This window comes from Aspergillus stella-maris (genome assembly GCF_047715825.1).
Source record: "Aspergillus stella-maris strain CBS 113639 unplaced genomic scaffold BDV14scaffold_31, whole genome shotgun sequence".
Classification (NCBI taxonomy): Eukaryota; Fungi; Ascomycota; class Eurotiomycetes; order Eurotiales; family Aspergillaceae; genus Aspergillus; species Aspergillus stella-maris.
In genome coordinates this window covers 46,748-64,786 of record NW_027396825.1, presented here as the reverse complement: position 1 = coordinate 64,786, position 18,039 = coordinate 46,748, and the positions used below count along the sequence as shown (strand labels likewise).

At 50.9% G+C, this 18,039-nt stretch overlaps 6 protein-coding genes across 6 annotated transcripts; 3 read left to right on the top strand and 3 right to left on the bottom strand.

Annotated features, from left to right (window-relative positions):
• Positions 1 to 49: 49 nt before the first annotated feature.
• BDV14DRAFT_73619 (glycosyltransferase family 32 protein) lies at positions 50 to 1,818 on the top strand. The gene has a single exon (XM_073777406.1). It carries the CDS (start codon positions 141 to 143, stop codon positions 1,311 to 1,313), a length of 1,173 nt encoding a protein of 390 aa, XP_073627568.1. The 5' UTR covers positions 50 to 140; the 3' UTR covers positions 1,314 to 1,818.
• On the bottom strand, positions 1,627 to 3,804 carry BDV14DRAFT_73758 (glycosyltransferase family 31 protein). The gene is made up of 2 exons (XM_073777411.1): positions 2,368 to 3,804; positions 1,627 to 2,306 (listed from the first exon to the last, which is right to left on the bottom strand). Exons 1-2 carry the CDS (start codon positions 3,442 to 3,444, stop codon positions 1,941 to 1,943), a joined length of 1,443 nt encoding a protein of 480 aa, XP_073627567.1. The 5' UTR covers positions 3,445 to 3,804; the 3' UTR covers positions 1,627 to 1,940.
• A 528-nt stretch (positions 3,805 to 4,332) lies between these two features.
• On the top strand, positions 4,333 to 5,854 carry BDV14DRAFT_73622 (uncharacterized protein). The gene is made up of 2 exons (XM_073777407.1): positions 4,333 to 4,866; positions 4,930 to 5,854. Exons 1-2 carry the CDS (start codon positions 4,629 to 4,631, stop codon positions 5,529 to 5,531), a joined length of 840 nt encoding a protein of 279 aa, XP_073627566.1. The 5' UTR covers positions 4,333 to 4,628; the 3' UTR covers positions 5,532 to 5,854.
• Positions 5,855 to 9,246, top strand: BDV14DRAFT_73623 (ankyrin repeat-containing domain protein). The gene has a single exon (XM_073777408.1). It carries the CDS (start codon positions 6,178 to 6,180, stop codon positions 8,848 to 8,850), a length of 2,673 nt encoding a protein of 890 aa, XP_073627565.1. The 5' UTR covers positions 5,855 to 6,177; the 3' UTR covers positions 8,851 to 9,246.
• A 618-nt stretch (positions 9,247 to 9,864) lies between these two features.
• BDV14DRAFT_73662 (serine/threonine-protein kinase) lies at positions 9,865 to 12,520 on the bottom strand. Its single transcript, XM_073777410.1, has 6 exons — positions 12,228 to 12,520; positions 12,004 to 12,126; positions 11,816 to 11,927; positions 11,554 to 11,758; positions 11,351 to 11,506; positions 9,865 to 11,303 (listed from the first exon to the last, which is right to left on the bottom strand). The coding sequence occupies exons 1-6, from the start codon at positions 12,268 to 12,270 to the stop codon at positions 10,290 to 10,292; spliced, it is 1,653 nt and encodes a 550-aa protein (XP_073627564.1). The 5' UTR covers positions 12,271 to 12,520; the 3' UTR covers positions 9,865 to 10,289.
• Positions 12,521 to 13,868: 1,348 nt separating this feature from the next.
• Positions 13,869 to 17,992, bottom strand: BDV14DRAFT_73606 (putative SNF2 family helicase/ATPase). Its single transcript, XM_073777405.1, has 2 exons — positions 14,395 to 17,992; positions 13,869 to 14,318 (listed from the first exon to the last, which is right to left on the bottom strand). The coding sequence occupies exons 1-2, from the start codon at positions 17,446 to 17,448 to the stop codon at positions 13,893 to 13,895; spliced, it is 3,480 nt and encodes a 1,159-aa protein (XP_073627563.1). The 5' UTR covers positions 17,449 to 17,992; the 3' UTR covers positions 13,869 to 13,892.
• Positions 17,993 to 18,039: the final 47 nt, after the last annotated feature.

Genomic DNA, 18,039 nt, shown 5'->3' with positions numbered 1-18,039 from the left:
TGTTGTGCTAAAAGTCTTTGTTCTTCGATTTTCGTTCCGTTCTGAAGAGGAGTTCCTTCATTCTTCGACGCTCTTTTCTTCTTCACCATCTACAAACCCTTTGATCTTAATTCGTCTACTTCCTTTACACTCGTTTCAAAATGGCGGGCCTCATGATGAGCCCGAGTCGCTATGTGGCGGCCATTGTCGTCTTCCTCCTGATCTTCAACATGTACCTCTTCAACCGAGTCATCCGCCTTCACACGCAAAATGAGAGCCTCGAAATGTCGCTACATACCTCTATCCCCGCCGCAATCACCTCTAAAATCCAACCCGCTACCGTGACCGTCACAAACACTGTGACAACGACCAAGACCGTCCTCCCCGAAAAGACCGCAGACTCGCAAAATTCCCCAAACACACCCAACCTTACTTCGCAAGATGACGAGGAGTCCGGCTCAGTCATCAAACCTCTCCTCGCGCACCAGGCGGCCCCCAACTTCCCGGCGAAGATCTGGCATAAATGTGGTCCAAAGGGCGTCAACGAGAAGGCCCAGGAATTGATGGACCTATGGCTTCAAAAGAACCCGAACTTCCGCCACGAACTCCTTACCGATGAAAGCGCCGACCAATACGTCCGTGAGAATTACGCACACTGGCCCGACGTCCTGGAAACATACAATGCTCTGTCGGTGCCTATTTTGAAAGCCGACTTCCTCCGGGTTCTTATCCTTTACGCTGACGGCGGTATCTGGAGCGATCTCGATGTTTCTTGCGAGGTTCCAGTATCCGAATGGATTCCCGAGAAGTTTACCAAGGACACAAAACACCCCGTCAACGTTGTCGTGGGTATCGAGTTCGACGCATGGCAGTTCTCAAGCTGGACGGTCATGGTGAAGCCGCACCTCCAGCACTTCAAGGCCGTCATCGAGTACGTTGTCAAGCAACTCAAGACACAAGCGATTGAGAACCACGTTTCCCTGTCCGACCTTACAAAGCCCATGATCCCGGATGTCGTTGCCGTTACAGGGCCTCAGGCTATCACTATGGCTCTGCTCCACAGTGTGTCCGAAGAGACCGGCCAGGATATCACCAAGGAGGATATCAAGCACCTCAAGGAGCCCAAGCTTCTCGGCGACATCTTGGTCCTTCCCCAGGCTGCCTTTGCCGCGCTGCAGGGTGGCCTGCCACAGGACCAGGGCCCTTACCTGGTATCACATCACTACTCTGGGTCGTGGAAGAACGACGCCGGTGGTGAGGAGGGCGTCAACGCGCCCCAGCCGCAAGCCACATCTGCTTCCGAGAGCTCCGAGAAGGAGGAGTCCTCATCATGATCTTTGATTCTTCATTACCTTTCTTCATTTCTCTTCCCTTTTCTTCTTCAACCATTATTTTTACATTTCTCTTCTTTCTCACCTCCTTTTGAGCTTTTTACCTTCTTCTCTTCTACCTCTTTTAGCCTTTTCCATTTCTAGTTTTACACTTTTTTTCTCTTTACGTCTTTTTTCCTAATCATGTTCGTCTCATCAGTCCTTTTCCGGAGTCTACTTTATCTTACGTGTTGGATATGAATGATTGGACGCTGGTGCATGTATTTACAGGTTGTACATAAGATAGCTATCTATATACCGGCATGAGAAATATCTAATCCTTTTCAAAAACAAATGAAATGGCAAAGCAATGATAGTCCAACAGGACAGCAAACGCCGGTGTAGAGATGCAACCTTATTACCCAAATTGAAAATGTGAAAGCCAACCAGAGCGAGGATAAAAGAGAAAGAAAAAGCGATATCAAATCGTCATCGTAGTCGTCGCCTGCACCGCAGACGATCGGACAATGTCAAGACCCAGTCTCGGAAAAATAACACCGTAACAATAGCCAAGCAATTGCAATAGCAATAGCAATGCAGCAACTCATACCGTTCTGTGCACCGTATAATTACCCACTCACTCACCTACCACTAATACTCACCAACCTTCTTGGGCTCAACCCAAAGCACCTCCTCGCAAGGATGCTCTTCTCTCCACCTGCTTATAAGCTCCGTGTTCCAACCCGAGAACCACCGTTTCCCGCTTGACTCGGGCATCTTCTTCCCGCCCACGCGGAACGCCTGTGTCGAGACCTCGCATTCGCCGTCCGTGTTGTACCGCCATTGAAAACACTGCTCGAGGCCGGCGCAAGCGTCGCGGCAGGTTTCGAGGGAGGCTGTTAGGCTGCCGGCGAAGGAAATGCGGATGTTGGAGAGGTTGTCCCAGTCTTCTTCGAAGGAGGACATTGTGCCGTTGGGGAAGGGAAGGTGGCTGAGTTCGGCGAAGGTGAGGGGTTTCTATTAGATAGTATGATTAGCTTGAGGGTGAGAGGGAGAGGATAAGGTCGAGAAGACGTACCGTTAGGTCGGGACGAGCTTGCTCAAAGTCGAAGATGGCTGTTCGTTCTCGTGGGTGGAGGTGGTGCATTGTTACGACGGGCTGACACCAGTGTGTTGGGCCGAATGGGAGGGTAGATGGTTTCTCGCCATTGATCTGCGGGAACATCTGCTGGACTTGGAGGTCGAGTTCCTTTTGGATGGTGTTGGCCAGTACCGAGTCACCGCAGCAGTTTTGCGCAAAGGCGTCGTCGTACTTGTTGGCAAGCCCACCATCGCCGATAAACTGCTTGAGGAGTTCACCGGAGATAAGGAATCCACTTCCGCCGTGTGCAAACGGGTCGTTCATAAAGTAGGCGATGGCGCCTAGGTACAGCGCCTCCGTCGGAGGTGAGATCCGTTGCATCCAGAGAACAAGATTTGTCCAGACGATGTAGGTATCTGTCTCGAAGAAAAAGTACCAATCGCGACCGGGCCGTTCCAACCAGGCCTTTTCGACGAGATGTAGAAATTTGTATTTGTCCAGTTTCCACGCCTTGTCGCCCTTCAAGCTGGCCATGTCCTGATTGGTTCGTCGGAACTCATGCTGTAGCCGGTACAGCTCAAAGTCCGGGAGCGTTTCTTTGAGGGTTTCATTGAAGTCGACGAGGGTATCGCGGATGCGGTATGGGCCGATCTGCTCGTCGAGATCGGAGAAGAGAAGGAAGTCCTGGACACAGCCGAGAGTGGTGAGGAGCTGGGTGGGGAGCTTCTCGTAGACTTCGGTCGCACCGGTTTTGATCACAAAGACGACGTTGCCGGGGTCCGAGAAGGCTTGACAGCGGCGGTCGCCTTGCACGGCATTGCTGGGGTTTGCAGCCGCAGTGCCTGTGCTAATAATGGGTGCACTACTGGTACTGAAGCTGACACTGCTGGTCGTTGTTGCTGTAGTATTACTGTCATCTTGTACCGGGGTCACCGGGGTATTTGACCAGGACAGAGGGATGTCCTCGTACTGGTAGAACAGCAGCAAGGACGTGCAGGCCAGGCAGATGGCGGCCAGCGCCACCCACACGGTCTTCCGAGGCTTGACATTAAACCACGAATCCGGTGGTCGCATGGGGGAAAGGATGAAGGTTAAGAAACTATGGTGTGAAAAAGCGAGCGGAAAAGAGACTGAAAATCAGAATTAAGAAAGTCTTGGGTGACAGGTTGAGGCTATCTGATGACGACTGCTCGACTACTTCCGGCGGTTCCTGGTGCCTGAGTCAGCAAGGGAATCCCTCCTCCTTGTCTCAATTCTTTGCTCCATCGTCCTTGCTTGCACTCTCAGACACTTCCTCCACAGCTCCAGGCAGTGCAATTAATATCCCCATAGGGTGACGAACTTGATTCAGACTCGCGGCCATCGTTCGTCCAGTTTCAGGCTGCCCACCTGGGTTTTAGCTTGCGAATCTAAGCTGTCAATCGCTGCGCCAACCCCCACTAACTGCACACTACTACCCGCTACCGACCACTGACGGCCACTCCCAGCTGCCACTCTCTGCCTGCCGCTCCACTCAATCTGAACGGGCCATCGCACAGGCTGGCTCGTACCCGATGATCCTGCTCCAAAGCCACAGCGACTACCTCGGCCTCTTGATTGGCATAACCCTACTAACATAACAAGGATATTCTGCACGCCAACACGGGCTGGACTTGTCGCTGTCATATTAACTCATTCTTGCGGCGCAAACAACCTGCCGTTTGGGACTACAGCAATCTTCAGCCCTCACATTCTCACGGTGTATTTTTCTGTGACACCTACATAGTTGGACATCAAAACACGGATTTAGACGAGAGATGAGGTCTCTTGGACTTCTAGTTCTACCTACCCATTATACACGAACCTTTACTTACGGAAATTTGTGCACAGTTATGGCCCCGTCAGCTGTCAGGCCGTCAGCCTCGTTCCCTTGCATCTGCAAGGCTGCAAGAGAAACTGCAGGCCCGAGAGGCAAATGACGATGACAGCCTCTGGCCTTATCAACCAACAGCCATGGCCATAGACCTCCTGGTCCACGTCGAGCCCCACCTGCAGGATGCATTCCCATGAGGAGTCCCAGGCTTAGTCTTTTATGGTTAAAAACACGAGTGGCCCAGCTTTTCTTCAGCTTCTTGGTTCTTGCTTTCCCAGCATAATGCTCTAACGGCTCTGTTGTTCTCTCTATCAGCCGCATTTTCTGAGTTACTTGTTGAAGTGCTGGGGTCCCGCACGGATTCTTTTTCTCCCATTGGAAATAGAGAAGAGCAAGCGTGGGGGAGATGAAGTACCTTCTCTCTTTGATAGTGGCATATGGTGCCACTCTGTGCTATTCTCAGGCCACAAATTTCTTTACTGCCCCAGGTTCTTACCAAGATCAGCTCGACAATGGAAACAGGTCAGAGAACTATCCCGTGTATCGGCAGCACGATGATACCCTCTTTAGTTGGACAACCAACTGGACAGCCATCAGCCTCATCATGTTTCAAAACGAGAACGCTTCCTATATTTCTCTCTTCGGTATGCTCTGTCAAGCTCCGAGCTGAGATTCAGTCCATGAACAATGTACTAAGAACGTCACAGAGAATCAGCGGGATGGAGAGAGTTCGTTTACGTACGACATGAACCCCGAAGTCAACTATACTTGGAACGATGTCTTCTTCCTTACACTTTGGAACGAAAACCGCGAGACTGATGGCGGAGCACCTTACTTCTCAAGCTCCTACTTCCGCATCAATGCCTCTGATCCCGATCCCTCCACATCAACCAGCGCGACTCCAAGCTCGACGCCCACATCGAATTCTACGTCCAGCCCTTCCTCCGGCCCTCAGACGGATGGCCCCTCAGATAGCGATGGGAATGACGGAGGGCTAGACTCAGGCGCCAAAGTTGGCATAGGCGTCGGCGTAGGTCTCGGTGTTCCCGCCCTCGCGCTCGCTGGTGCGGCGGTCTTTTATCTTCGCCGTCGCTCCAAAGCCTCTGCGGCGCTACAGGCGCAGCAGCAGCCACCACCGCAATATCCACCAGGAATAGCAGGTTATAGCGCCGGTTATCCTACCTCAACGCCCCCTGTTTCCGAATTAGGCGTTAAACCTGACGGTGCTCCGCGCCAACCAAGCGAGGTCGATGGACAGAATGTAGGTGTTGGTATTCAGTCCAGATTCCAGGAGCTGCCTACACATTGATTTGTAGGGGCTCAATCTTGCAGCTCTGTTTCCCGCCAGTCGCGCATTAGTGCCACGCCCTTGCCGAAGGTCTACCTTGCTGGTCGGTTGAAACAAAACAGATCCTCATTTTGATTCCCTCTAATTACTTTATCCGTCATCTCCGCAATACTTAGCGTCTACAATACCCTTTAATACAAATTTACTTCTCTTTAGCCAAACCTTTCGAGTTGGTTGTTTTCCTGGTGTGCCTATTCCATCGCATGTCTTTCTTTCGGCAGTGGTCAGAGTTCGCTCGTGAGGGCCGGTTTTCTACGGAGGAACGTCAAAGCTCTCTTGAGCATGATCAATTATCAAGTACTCCTTCTGCATATTCACTTGAATGATTCATTTTATCATCTGTTATGGCCGTGGAGGCGAACCAAATTTAGCTGACTGGCTTTCACCACAGTCATTGTGAACTGATGTCAAACAGAGAGCTTCACGTTTCGTTTGTTTTTCAACCTTCGAAACACCCAACAACTAAACAAATCCCTTTCACCCTTCTTTGTGACAATTAAAGCATGCCTTTGCTTTGATCAGCTATAAAACAGCTGCTCTACGCTTCCGAAGTTCAACAAATTAAACTCAACCAGAACAAATCCTCGCATCATCATTCATCGCAATCATGGCAGCGCCAGCCCTACTCGAAGTCTTTCCGATTGAGATGATCGAGGCAGTGATACGATACCTTTCGACTCGCGACCTCGCTGCATTTGCTGCTACTTCGAAGGCGGCTAAAGCAATTGCTGTCCCGATCCTCTTTAGCCTTCCAACTACGAGCGAGGGCCAGCTCACGACAGCCTTGGAATGGACGTCCAAGAATGGGAACGACAGAAGCATGACTTATTTGATCCAAAGAAGTTTGAAAAGCATTCAGCGGAGCCCGGAGCTTCAATGGGATGGTTTGGTAAATTCCTGCAGGGCGGGTTTCGTTGATGCTGTGAAGGCATTGCTGGGCGCCGGTGTCTCACCAAACGTGGAGGTTAGCAAGAGCCGACGGTCCAAGAGATTCCTGGTCAATCACGATTTTGACATGTTCAATGGCACTTCAGCGTTGAGGGCCGCGAGACTGGGAAACCATCTTGAAACCATGAAGCTTCTCGTTGCAGCTGGTGTTGATTTCGCAAAATTCGATATCGAACACACCATTGAACTCCTTTACCAGCCTGGTGATGCCCAATCCGATGATGCGACACATGAGATAGCTCAATACCTCATCGATAACGGGCTAAACATCCACCAGGTTGATGAGAAAAACAACACTTTACTACATAGAGTGTTCCTCCACCGAAACAGAAGCCTTCAACCCTCAGATATCGCCCTTCTTCTTGAGAACGGTTTAGATCCATCGGCGACTAACATCGATGGGGAGAAGCCTCTATACCAAGCTATTCTTTGGAGTTCACATAGAGAATCAGCGGGTTATCAAATTGTGAAGTTGATGCTCAACCATGGTTCACAAGCAAACGAACTGTGCGAGAGAGCATCTCGTCCTCTACACGTCGCAGCAATGGGCGCGCCCGTTCAAATCATAAATCTTCTCTTGGAAAAAGGCGCCGACGCCAACGGTTTAGATGGGCATAGAATGACACCATTAGGTCATATTGGACGTTGCTCCTCTTGGTCAACCTCCCTTCACACATTGAAGTTCAAGGCTCTCATATCCGGGGGTGCGTCACTCACCGTGAGTCCGTTTTCGACTGCTGAACTTATCACCCGTGCCATCGAGAGAGAGTGGCCAGAGTTTCTGCGTCTCATTCTCGATTCTCCAGAAGTGCGAAATGACGAACTCCCTCGCCATAATGTTCTGTTCATGGCAGCCGCGGCTCTTGGGGACGTGCCCAAGATGGAGCGCATGCTCAACTCCGGTCTAATATCAGATGTGGACTTTCAAATCGCGGAAAACACACCCTTGCATATTGCGGTGAAATGGCAGCAAAGGGAAGCGGTTGAGCTTTTGATTCCTCGCGTCAAAGACCTCGACGCTTGCGACGGTTGGGGCTGTTCCGCGCTCTTCATCGCTCTAGGGAGCAAGTCTGAGGAAATCATCCGCCTTCTTCTCCCTCTCGCAACTGCAAGCGCCCTCCAGGTCAAAGAGTTGACCAGACAAATGTCAACTCCTTTGGAGGTTGCAATACATGCTCAGCCCCCTCACGTCCTCGAGGTCATTATGCAACGCCTTCAAGACTTCCCAGAAGACCTGCCTAAGTTCACAAAACTTATCTTGAAAGCCCTGACAGCGCAGTTTATGGTACCTAGCAACCTGCAGGTCCTTGATGTTGTTTTAGATTACTTGGTCCGATTCCAGGTGCCTATAGAGACAGACGAGGGCATACTTAGCTGGGCCATGAGGGGTCGTTTTGAGGAAGAAGCCCTCAAGTTGATCAACTCTAAACTCCCCCTCGCAGATCCTGAAGACTTGATAGATGCCTCAAGGTACCCAGCAGCCTCGATCGTGGAAGCGCTCATCAATAAAGGCATCGATATGAATTATGTCGGTTTCCGGGGCAGGTCAGCGGTTTACAAAGCAGTGGCACAGAACCGGCTGGAGAACCTCAAACTTCTCGTCGAGGCAGGTGCAGACCTTGCTGTGCCCATCCCGGAAGAGGTTGAAGAGGAGGGCCTCGTGGAAGCCCGTCAGGGAAATCTCTTACTGCTCGCCGCCTTCCACGGATACATCGACATCGTCAAGTTCTTGTTGGAACACGGACTTGACGTCAACTCCACTAGCTCAGAGGGCAGGACAGCACTTGCGTACGCTGCCGCAAAGGGCCACGTTGACGTCGTACGCCTTCTACTCGACCACGATGCTGAAATCGACATTACAGAAAATTGCGGCATCACTGCCCTCTACTGGGCCTGCATCGGCAGCCGCTTTGAAATCGCAGAGCTACTCCTCGATAAAGGAGCACAACTCACGGCATCCGACACCAACACCGACAACACAACCAAACCCCCCCTCTCCTGGACGAACGAAAAAAGCCCCCTGATCATAGAAACATACCACAGAATAAACAACACCTTCCCCGGCAACGCAACCCTCTTCGCCGCCGTTCAAGGCGGAAATGCCACAATCGTACAGCTCCTCCTCGACCGCGGCGCAACCAAGAAACTCTCTAAGCCGGACAACAGGTATATACTCCATTATGCGGCGCATCGCAAGGCTGCGGGCGTAGTAAAGGTCCTTGTAAGGGCGGGGTGTGATCCTATCTTGGCTGATGGGGCGGGCTTCACGCCTGTCTTTTATAGTGATGAGGATGGGGATACGGTTGGGGGGTTGTATTCTGGGAGGGGGTGATTATTTTTCTGTCTTTTGAGTTTGGTTGGGTTGGGATTCGATTAGATGGGTTGTATATGCGGAGTACTGGTGTCTGGCTGGTGTTTCTTACACAGGTTGGGTTGGATTGATGTAGAACATACATATAATCCCCCATAAGTCTGAAAGTCTTCCTCTATTTCATACTGAAGTCCATTTTCTGTAGCAACTACGAGCTCTTAAACCCCTACCCATTACCCACTCCGTACTCCTGTGGTGACTGTAAGACATCTCATCTACTCCGTGAGTCCCGGTCCCTTAGACTGGGGTTTCAACGGCGCCTATGGGCTTGGGACTTTTCTTCGGATTGAAGATTGAAGTGGATGTATCTTCTGGATCTTGTATACTCGAGAGGTTGACTTAAGCGAAATAGTTGGGATGGTATGGAGGTCAACGGGTATCTAGTTTATCATATATACGATTCTACAGAGTACATATCCACGATCCACGATCCATCGGAAGTTCCGAACAGAACCACCAAGACAAGGCAATAGCAATAAAAAAATGTGTATGAGAGATTATGTATGTAATATATGTAGCAGTATGTAGTAAATGTATATCCGGGCATCATATGTCAGAGTCAGTCAAGTCAATCACAACAAAACAAGTCAAGTCAGGTCAGGTCAGGTCAGGTCAGGTCAGTAAGTGTAGAGTTCAACATGGAAAATTGTGAAAGGATCAGTTAGCCACCCCGTTCTGTTAACTCCGGAGCCAAAAGCCAACCCATAATAGTAACGAACGAAATGAGACGAGATCAGACCAGGCCAGAAGGAAATGGAAGGAAAAAAGAAAAGAAACGAAATTGCGAAAATGGTTCGATGGGTAGATGGTATGGTGAGATCAGCGCTGAAAGTGAAACCATGTGGAAGCCGGGGGAATGGGAATCAAATCAGATCTGATCAGATCGGATCAGGTATCAGGATGATGGACAGGAAAATGAAGACGGGAAAGAGAGAAAAAGAAATGAAAAAAAAATAAAAAAATAAAAAAATAAAAAATTGATATTAAGAAATGTTTGATCTCGAGGTGTCAAGTTGTCAGCATTAAATCCAAAACTTGAGATTTCGATGTATCCGACCCCGACCCCGAGCAGGCTGGTTCATGTTTCATGTAGATGCAAGATTCATGTTGGTAGATTAGGTTGTCTGATCGGGGTTTGATGTCAAAGCGCCAGATCGCCGAGAGAAACAGGATTGACCTTGTCTTGTCTTGTCTTGACTTGTGTGTTTGAGACCGTTGCGGGATGTGACATGATGATGCACGCCGAATTCTCGTCAGTTGATCTGAACCGAGCACGCCATAGTCCGTTCTCAAACGCCAAAGTCTCCTGGAAAACCAGGATCGATCGCCGACAACTGACCGAAACCAGCTAGACGAAGAAATGATGGAGGGGTGCGTTATCCCTGTGAGATCTGACTCGTTCAGCTGATAATCTGTCGAGCACCCTCCTTGCCGAGAACACCAGGCTCCTGCGGCTTCGGGCTCCTGTCCCGACCCTTTTTGCGACTGAGGAAGGAAAGCATGCCGCTGTTGCTGGACTTTCCCTTGCTGTTGACATCAAAGCCCTCTGCGGGCAGAGTAGTACTCTGGTCAGCAAGCTCACTCCAGCTGCCGGCTTCCTCAAGAACCATTTGGACACCGCCGCCCTTACTTGTTTTCCGTCCTGTGGGGCGAGGTCGCTGCTGGGATTGTGGTGGGACAAACGGACGGTGAAAGTTGGGAGCGGGTGGGGGCGGTGTGGGTTGTGAGGAGGGGCTCATTGGGGGCTGCGGCTGGCTGGTTGTGTTTTCCAAGGCCTCACCGATAGAGGACTGGTTGTCGGGAATGGGCATGCGAGAGGGCGAGGGCGATTGCTCAGGGCGGGCAGGTGAGCCTCGCGTAGAGTCCGGCTGGGAGTAGTGTCGTGAATGAATCGAAGATGTCGTAGTCTGGATGCAGTCCTCGGGGTTCACAGAGTTCGCGATGGCGTCGGCTGCGTTTCCGCGATAGTTCATCACGGTATAGTCGAACGGCTCAAACATCGTTTCGATGAGTCGGTGAAGCTCGTCCTCGCGAATCTCTTTCGCTGTCGCGTCTTCCCTCAACTCCGCTCTAGGCTTCTGTCTCCGAGCTCTCGCTTCAAGCGGAGCCTCTTCAAGAAGCAGTTCTTCCAGATCGTACGTAGCATCGAAGTTCGTCTTGTCGCTGGATGGGCGGAAGACAGGTGGAATCTCCTTTCGCTCGAGCGCGGCGAAATCGATCTCGGCAAAGAACTGATGCGAGGTGTAGCTTTCGAAGCTGACAGCACCAATTCGTTTGCTCCGGTCCTTCTCCATTAACGCGGACATGGCTCGCAAGCAGGGAATGGAAACTGCGGGGTTCGTGACAAAGTACTTTGGTTGTGCTTTTCGAATGTTCTCGCTAAGAGTATCCTGAGACCGGCCTTCGAATGGACGCTGTGACTGTTAGACTGCACTAGAAACCCCGAGCAAAGACGACAAACCTTGTTGTAAATGCACTCATAGAATGTAACTCCTAACGACCACCAATCGACTTCGAAGTAGTATCCGCCACCTTCGTAGACCTCCGGAGCGAGGTATGCCAGAGTACCCGACTTGCTCGTGAGCGGTTTCCCGGGTCGAAAGTCGGACGCAACATTCTGCAAGACGTTAGAGCAAGTCGCAATCAACCGAAGAGAAAACTTACAAAGTCCGCCAAATGGACGTGTCCTTCTGAGTCCAAGAGGACATTGTCCGGCTTGACATCTCGATGAATGATACCCTGCGAGTGAATGTACCTCAGAGCACAGCCAAGCTCAGCCAGCCAGAACCGCACTGCCTCCTCCGTAAAACATTTTCGCGAAATATGGAATCGAAGATCACCGCCATTCATTAAATCCACCACGATATAACTTTTGACAGGTCAGCACGATGAGGTCGGGGGTCGGGATCTGGCAGGATAAACGCACATGTATTCTATGTCTTGAAAGCTGTACCGCAAGTTGCAAAGGAAAGCATGGTTGAGGTGCTCGAGCATACGCCGTTCCCGAATGATGTTTCGTACACTTTCTGAGCGAACGACTGTAGGAGAGAGAAAGCGAAACGCGTCAGAGACTTCTCAATGATTATGGTAACGGGGGGGAGCAAGCAAACATACCTTCTTCCTTCCGAATGTACTTCAAAGCAAAAGTCAAACCCGTATCCTTCTTCTCCACGATACGGACTTTGCCAAAGGCGCCCTTTCCGACAACTCGAAGCAGCCGAAACTGATTCAAGTTCACTAACACCGTTATCAGCACAGTTCTATCAATGCAGTCCGCAGAGCCCGTGTCCACAGCAGCGAAGCTAATCAAAGCTAGGACCAACAGCCAAAGCACATACCCTCATTGTCGGAGGCGACCTGTCTCCCTTGGGAATTTCCCATCTAGAAAAATCCGTGTAACGACAAGAGTCTGAAAATGTTGTTCCGCGTTACCTGAGCCAGCATTCCATTCGAGCGTGCCTTGTGTTGTGTTCTATGCCGGAATGAAAAGCGAACCGGTTGATGAAACGACTCAAAAGCTGATCGACAGCTTTGAGGAGGTGGTGGGGGGAAGTGAGGAGGGAGATTGGAGATGAGGTCGGAGGGGAAGAGGTTGACGGAGATAAAATGGGCGGAGGTAGGGAGGAGCGGCGGACGCGGATTAAGAAGAGATTAAAGGTTCACGGCATGCAGACCTAGAGAGAGACAACAGACAAGTCAGAAGGAAGAATGTTTAATTGGGGGTCTCACGTTGACAAAGAGCTATCTGAGACTTTTGAAGTGCCCAGGCGTGTGCAGTGCAGGGAGAACCTTAGCGGAGCAAAGCAGGGAGACGGCACGGAGACGTGGCGATGGCACTGGCAGGGCTGAACAGGGAGGGCGCAACGTACCGGGTTCTTGCAAAGCAACAAAGCCAAGATCAGGGCTATAGTTGAGTTGGAGAGAGATGTTGAAGGGGAAAAGAAAAGTGCGAAGAGCAAATCGTGGTAAGAGGAAAAGGAGGGAGAGGTGTCTGGCTGGAGAGAGTTAAGTTTGGCCTTAGTTGGAAGTTGGCGATGGAGGCGGGCCGCTAGCTTAAGAGGAACCGCGCAGTGTGGATGAGATATCTTCTGCAGACAAAGACAATAAGAACTCTACTCTGTCCAGAAGACCTATATAATCAACTTGCAACGTCTGCGCCAGTTGTAGGAGCATTCATCTCACCTCATTATTATCTCTTTCAACTATCGCAAACTCGTGGCCGCCACGTTTTTGGTTCATTTCGTTCGCAGACCAAGCCCAGTCCTCAGCTGCAGATCGCGTTTCATCCTGCTCACTACTCGCCAGCAACTTGACCAGTCACTGCCCTCTGCTCAACCTGCCAAACTCTGGCTGTTATAATTGATTGCTCAATGCTCTTACTCAATCCCTCTAACGTCCCCCTGCTGGTGGCGCGCATAAGTACAGACGAGCATTACGTTACGTTTTCCGTGGCTGGCTTCTCTGGGCCTTCTAGAAGCCTGCGTCTGTGTTTCTGACTCTGACTGACTCTCAGGGGCTACGACAGTCCTACTGCACAGGGAAAGACTTTAGCTTCTATCATGGAGATTGTCCACCGTTATCTCCACCGCTTGCCAGGGTCACCCACCACAACTCTACGGTGTCGCTCAACGGTGTCGCTCAACGCTCAGACGCTGTCAGTGTCATCATTATTGTTGATTATCGCTGTCACCGACTGAATATGACATGTTCGAATTTCTCGGTTGTTCTCTTCGCAAACTCGCAAACTCCAGTCCATACAAACAAGGTAAATGCTGCCGACTACCATAACTCAGCCAAACAAACAAAGAAAAATATGCAACGGTCCCGAAAATGCTTCCAAACTCTGTCCCTTCCTCATTCTCCCTTACTTGCCTTCCAACGCCAAAAGTAAATGTGAATTGCCCCAATTGAATCTATTTTCAGCCACTGTCTTATTGTCCTCCCAGACCCAATAATCAACGCAAATAAACTCCCACTCGCCACTCTAATATGTATGGTCTAGTCTACCACCGTCTCCCGTAAACAGAATGTTCGGTAGGCGGCGCCCGTTTCTCTTGTTTGCCTCTGCCACGATCACGAGAGGCATCTGATCCGCTTTCTGACGGTCCTTGGCTTGCGATCGCGCTCGTCGAACCACTCTCGTCGCTTGATCGAAGCAGTGCTCCCTTCTGCGGCGAGAATTCAAGCGTGTTCTGGCCGCCTGTATACCGCGACTCGGCGTCCTTGCCGAAAAGGGCCATCATGTCAGTCATGGTGAGTTTGGCGGCGGCGGTCTTGCCCTCGATCGTGAGGTTGGCGAGTTCACGCTTGCGATCTTGGAGATCGAGAATGCGCTCTTCGACTGTATCTTTGATGATCATCTTGTAGATCTTCACATCTAATGTTTGGTTGAGGCGATGCACGCGATCGATCGCTTGCTCTTCGACGAACTAGATATTGAGAAAAACAAATAAGGTTAGCCTGCTGCCATGTCAAACTTAAGAGCGCCAGGAATAGTAAGCTTACGGGGTTCCAGAATGGTTCCATGATGACCACGCGACTTGCTGCAGTCAGATTCAGCCCCAGCGCCCCGGCGCGGAGGCTACAGAGTAGCACACGGGTTGCCTGGTTGTTCCGGAGTTTGTCTAGACTCGCCTCGCGGAGGTCATTGCGCATGCTCCCGTCGTATCGTGCGTATCCAATGCCCGCTCGTTTCAGAAAGGGCTCGACTTTGTCAAGCATTGACGTAAAGACGGAGAAAACAATGAACTTAAAGTCCGGTGCCTCGCGTCGGAGAATTTTCATTAGTTCGCGGACCTTGGTTGAGGGGAGGACTTGGTTGTCGTCGTCTCCGTAGATATCGTCTTCTGAGTCTTCATCGACTTGGAAAGGCTGGGGACGCTGCTTTCGTTGGCTAGGCGATTCCGGTTCATCATCGTCATCTTCATCGGTTTCAGAATCATCAGATCGTATCCATTCGCCACCCCCTTCTGCATCTTCGTCGTCAGAGCCTCCATCTTTGTCTAGAGAGAGCCCGGCACGCTGGTCCTCGGGGACAAGCCAGTCGCCGCCGTCTTCCTCTTCGTCATCGCTATCCATGACGACCTTTCTATTCCTGCGGGCTCGCGCCAAGCGGTCGTCAGAGCGGCGGTCTGATGGAGACGGGGATGCGGTAAGATGGAGACTATTCTTGGATGCCTTCTTTTTCTTCTTCGCCCCATCTGCACCAAACGGCGTATTGAAATCCTTCTCACACTCACTGCATCTACTGCCGTCGCCTGCGGATTCAGCTTGACTCAGGTCCATCTGACAGATATCACATTTCTTGGAAACAACGCTGAGCCCGCCAAAGAGGTCTGCCAGCGCATCCGACTCGTTCTGTTGCTTCTGAAACGACTGACTGTTGGATGTGCCCGTCTGCAGGAGGATGTCTTTGTCCTTTGCCAGGTCACTCTTGACCAGATCGGGATGGTTACAGCATTGGCGGAGTCGCAAAAGCAATACCAACGCCCCAGCGTAGTCAAGCTTAGAGTCGCCCATCATCTTTTCCAGACTGTTCTCCGTGCGCTGCTCCAATCTCTGGTAAAAGTTTCGTTCACCGGGCATAAAGTCCGGCGCCACCTTGATAACCTCGCGTTTGGTGATCTGGAAATCGGGGTTCTTCTTATCGCCGTCCTTTCCTCCCTCGCCGGGCTTGAGATTGGAATTGAGCTTGAGCACATCCTTTGTTCGACGCTTCATAAATGCTTTGAGAACGACCTGTAGACGCTCGATTGCAAGACCACCGCGTCCGTTTGCCAGCGGTCTGGTGATTTGATCCTTCCAGTGAGCAAGATCGTTGTATGGTTTGATCTGCAAGAAGCGAATCAGACTCTGCAATTCGTCGAGGTTGTTCTGCATGGGTGTGCCAGACAGGCACCAGCGGTATTCAGCATTAAGTGAATACGCGGCCTGCGTGGCTTTAGCGTTGCGGTTCTTAATGGTGTGCGCCTCGTCAAGGATGATGCGATACCAGTGGACCGAGAATACGCCAGGTTTTTTGTCGTTTTTAGCTGCAGCAGTGTGCTCAGAAGTCAGAGTTCCGTAAGTGGTAATAACCACGTCGTAATCATCCAGACGATCAGTGGACTTAGTTCTAGCGGTTCCATGATAAACGAACACTCGAAGCCTTTTAGACTTTTCAACCTTGGACTGGATTTCGGATTCCCATTGCTTGATCAGGGCAAGAGGGGCAACAACCAATGTGGACTTGCTTAGCCTCTCCGGAAGCTCCCGTGAGTTGGGACCTTCCTCGTCACTGTCCTCGGATTCTTGGTCGCAATCGAACAATGCGGGTCGCCGTCTGGTGCCGTCCTTGGGCTTAGAGTTGGTAAGCATCAGGGCAATCGCTTGAACGGTCTTTCCGAGACCCATGTCATCGGCGAGAATTCCACCTTTCGGAATAACGCCTTTGGCTTCCTTCTGGCCTTTCGATGAACCGATCTCCTTCTCGCACATCCATTTCAATCCTTGCCGCTGGTGAGGAAGAAGCTGCACCTTCAACCCTTCGACGACGCCATCGTCATCGTCTTCTTCTTCTTCCTCTTCACTTTCGGACTCGGCTTCGCTGGCGTCTTTTTCGTCTTTTTCCTCCTTGGTATCCTGATCCTCCGTTTCCTCAGCATCTTCTTTTGCAGCTGAGTCGTTATCATCATCGAGCTTCTCATTCACGCTGACACCCTGCAATTGGGTAGCTAGATCGTCCATATCCAAACTCTCTTCAGCAGGCTTCGTTTCACTCTGGCTATCCTTCTCTTGCTTCTTGGACTTATTCTTCTTGTTCTTATTCTTCTTGCTCTTCGATTTCGGTTGCTTTTCATCTTCGTCTTCAAATGCTCCCTCCAGCAGCGCTTTGATGTTCTCGTTCGCCTTAGCTGTATCGACCCAGTCACTCGCAGACGATGCGCCAAATCCCGGTCCCCGAGGCCTAGAATTGAATCCACCACCAGGAGTCGCCTGCGTCAGATCAACAAAGTTTTGCAAGTTCTTCGCGGCAGTCGTCTGCTTAATCGGAGATCCCTTCGAGGCATAGAAAGTTTTCGGGGCTCTAGGTGTATTAAAAGTGATATTCTCCGGGCGACGGATCTCGACGACGTCGGAGTCGACGGGGCGGGACATCCGGTTATTGTTGTAAGCGGAGGGGCGAACGGGCTTGAAGGGATCGAAAGGCTCACGGTGTTGCGGTGTCGACGCCATGACTTGGGGAGGCATGTTGCGTCGGTTCGCATTTTGGTGGAAGGGATTAGAGCTGTAAGGTCTTGGGTGTTGGTGGTGTGATTGATGTTGCGGACGCTGGTGCTGGTGCTGGTGCTGTTGCTGTTGCGATCTGTGGTGCTCGGGACGAGGGCGGTTCTGCTTGGGGATGTTGAAGGGGTTGCTCGTGCTGCGGTTCTGGTTCAGGTTCTGCGGAGGGGGGTACGCTGGGCGGCCTAATGGTGAGGGCACGCCGAACTCTGGCTGGTTTGGTACTGGGCGGTTTGCCTGTTCCCTTGGCTTCACGGGGGTGGTGAGGTCAACAGGGGCGTTGCTCTCGCGTGCCATTTTGTACTGTTGATCGGTTGTTCTGCCTTAATTCGCTGTGTTGTAGTCGTCGTCTATATGTTTCGTCAAAATGGTAGCCGTCAAAGCATCGCAGTAGAGTATCTAAATATATCAAATATTCTAGGTTCTCGTCGTCGGTCGTTCGTCGTCGTCGCGGGGTTGTCAAAGTCAAGAAGTCGTGGGGTTGTGTTAGGTGGAATCCTGAGCCGCCACTTTTTTCTTATCGCGTTTGTTTTGAGTTCTGCCCCAGCAACCGGAGGCGGAGAGCTGTCACTTCGGTGTCACTGGTGCCTGATCAACGTGGTCAATGCTGCAATGTGGAGGAGACGTTGGTACCTAAATCTTGGTTAGGGCTTTTCGAATAAATATTCAAGTTTCCTGTTCTGAATTTGAATCTTCTGTTGTCTGTTGCTCTTGGACATGGCTACCTGAGCTCTTGTAACATTCTGGTTGCTTACTGTGCAGCATGGATAGGAACTTTATCTGCTAGGTACTGGTATACTCAACCTTGCATGGCATGCAAGGAACCATGCACAAACTCTATTTCTTATGACACAAATTTAGAACGAATTGCTACAGGATATCGCTTTT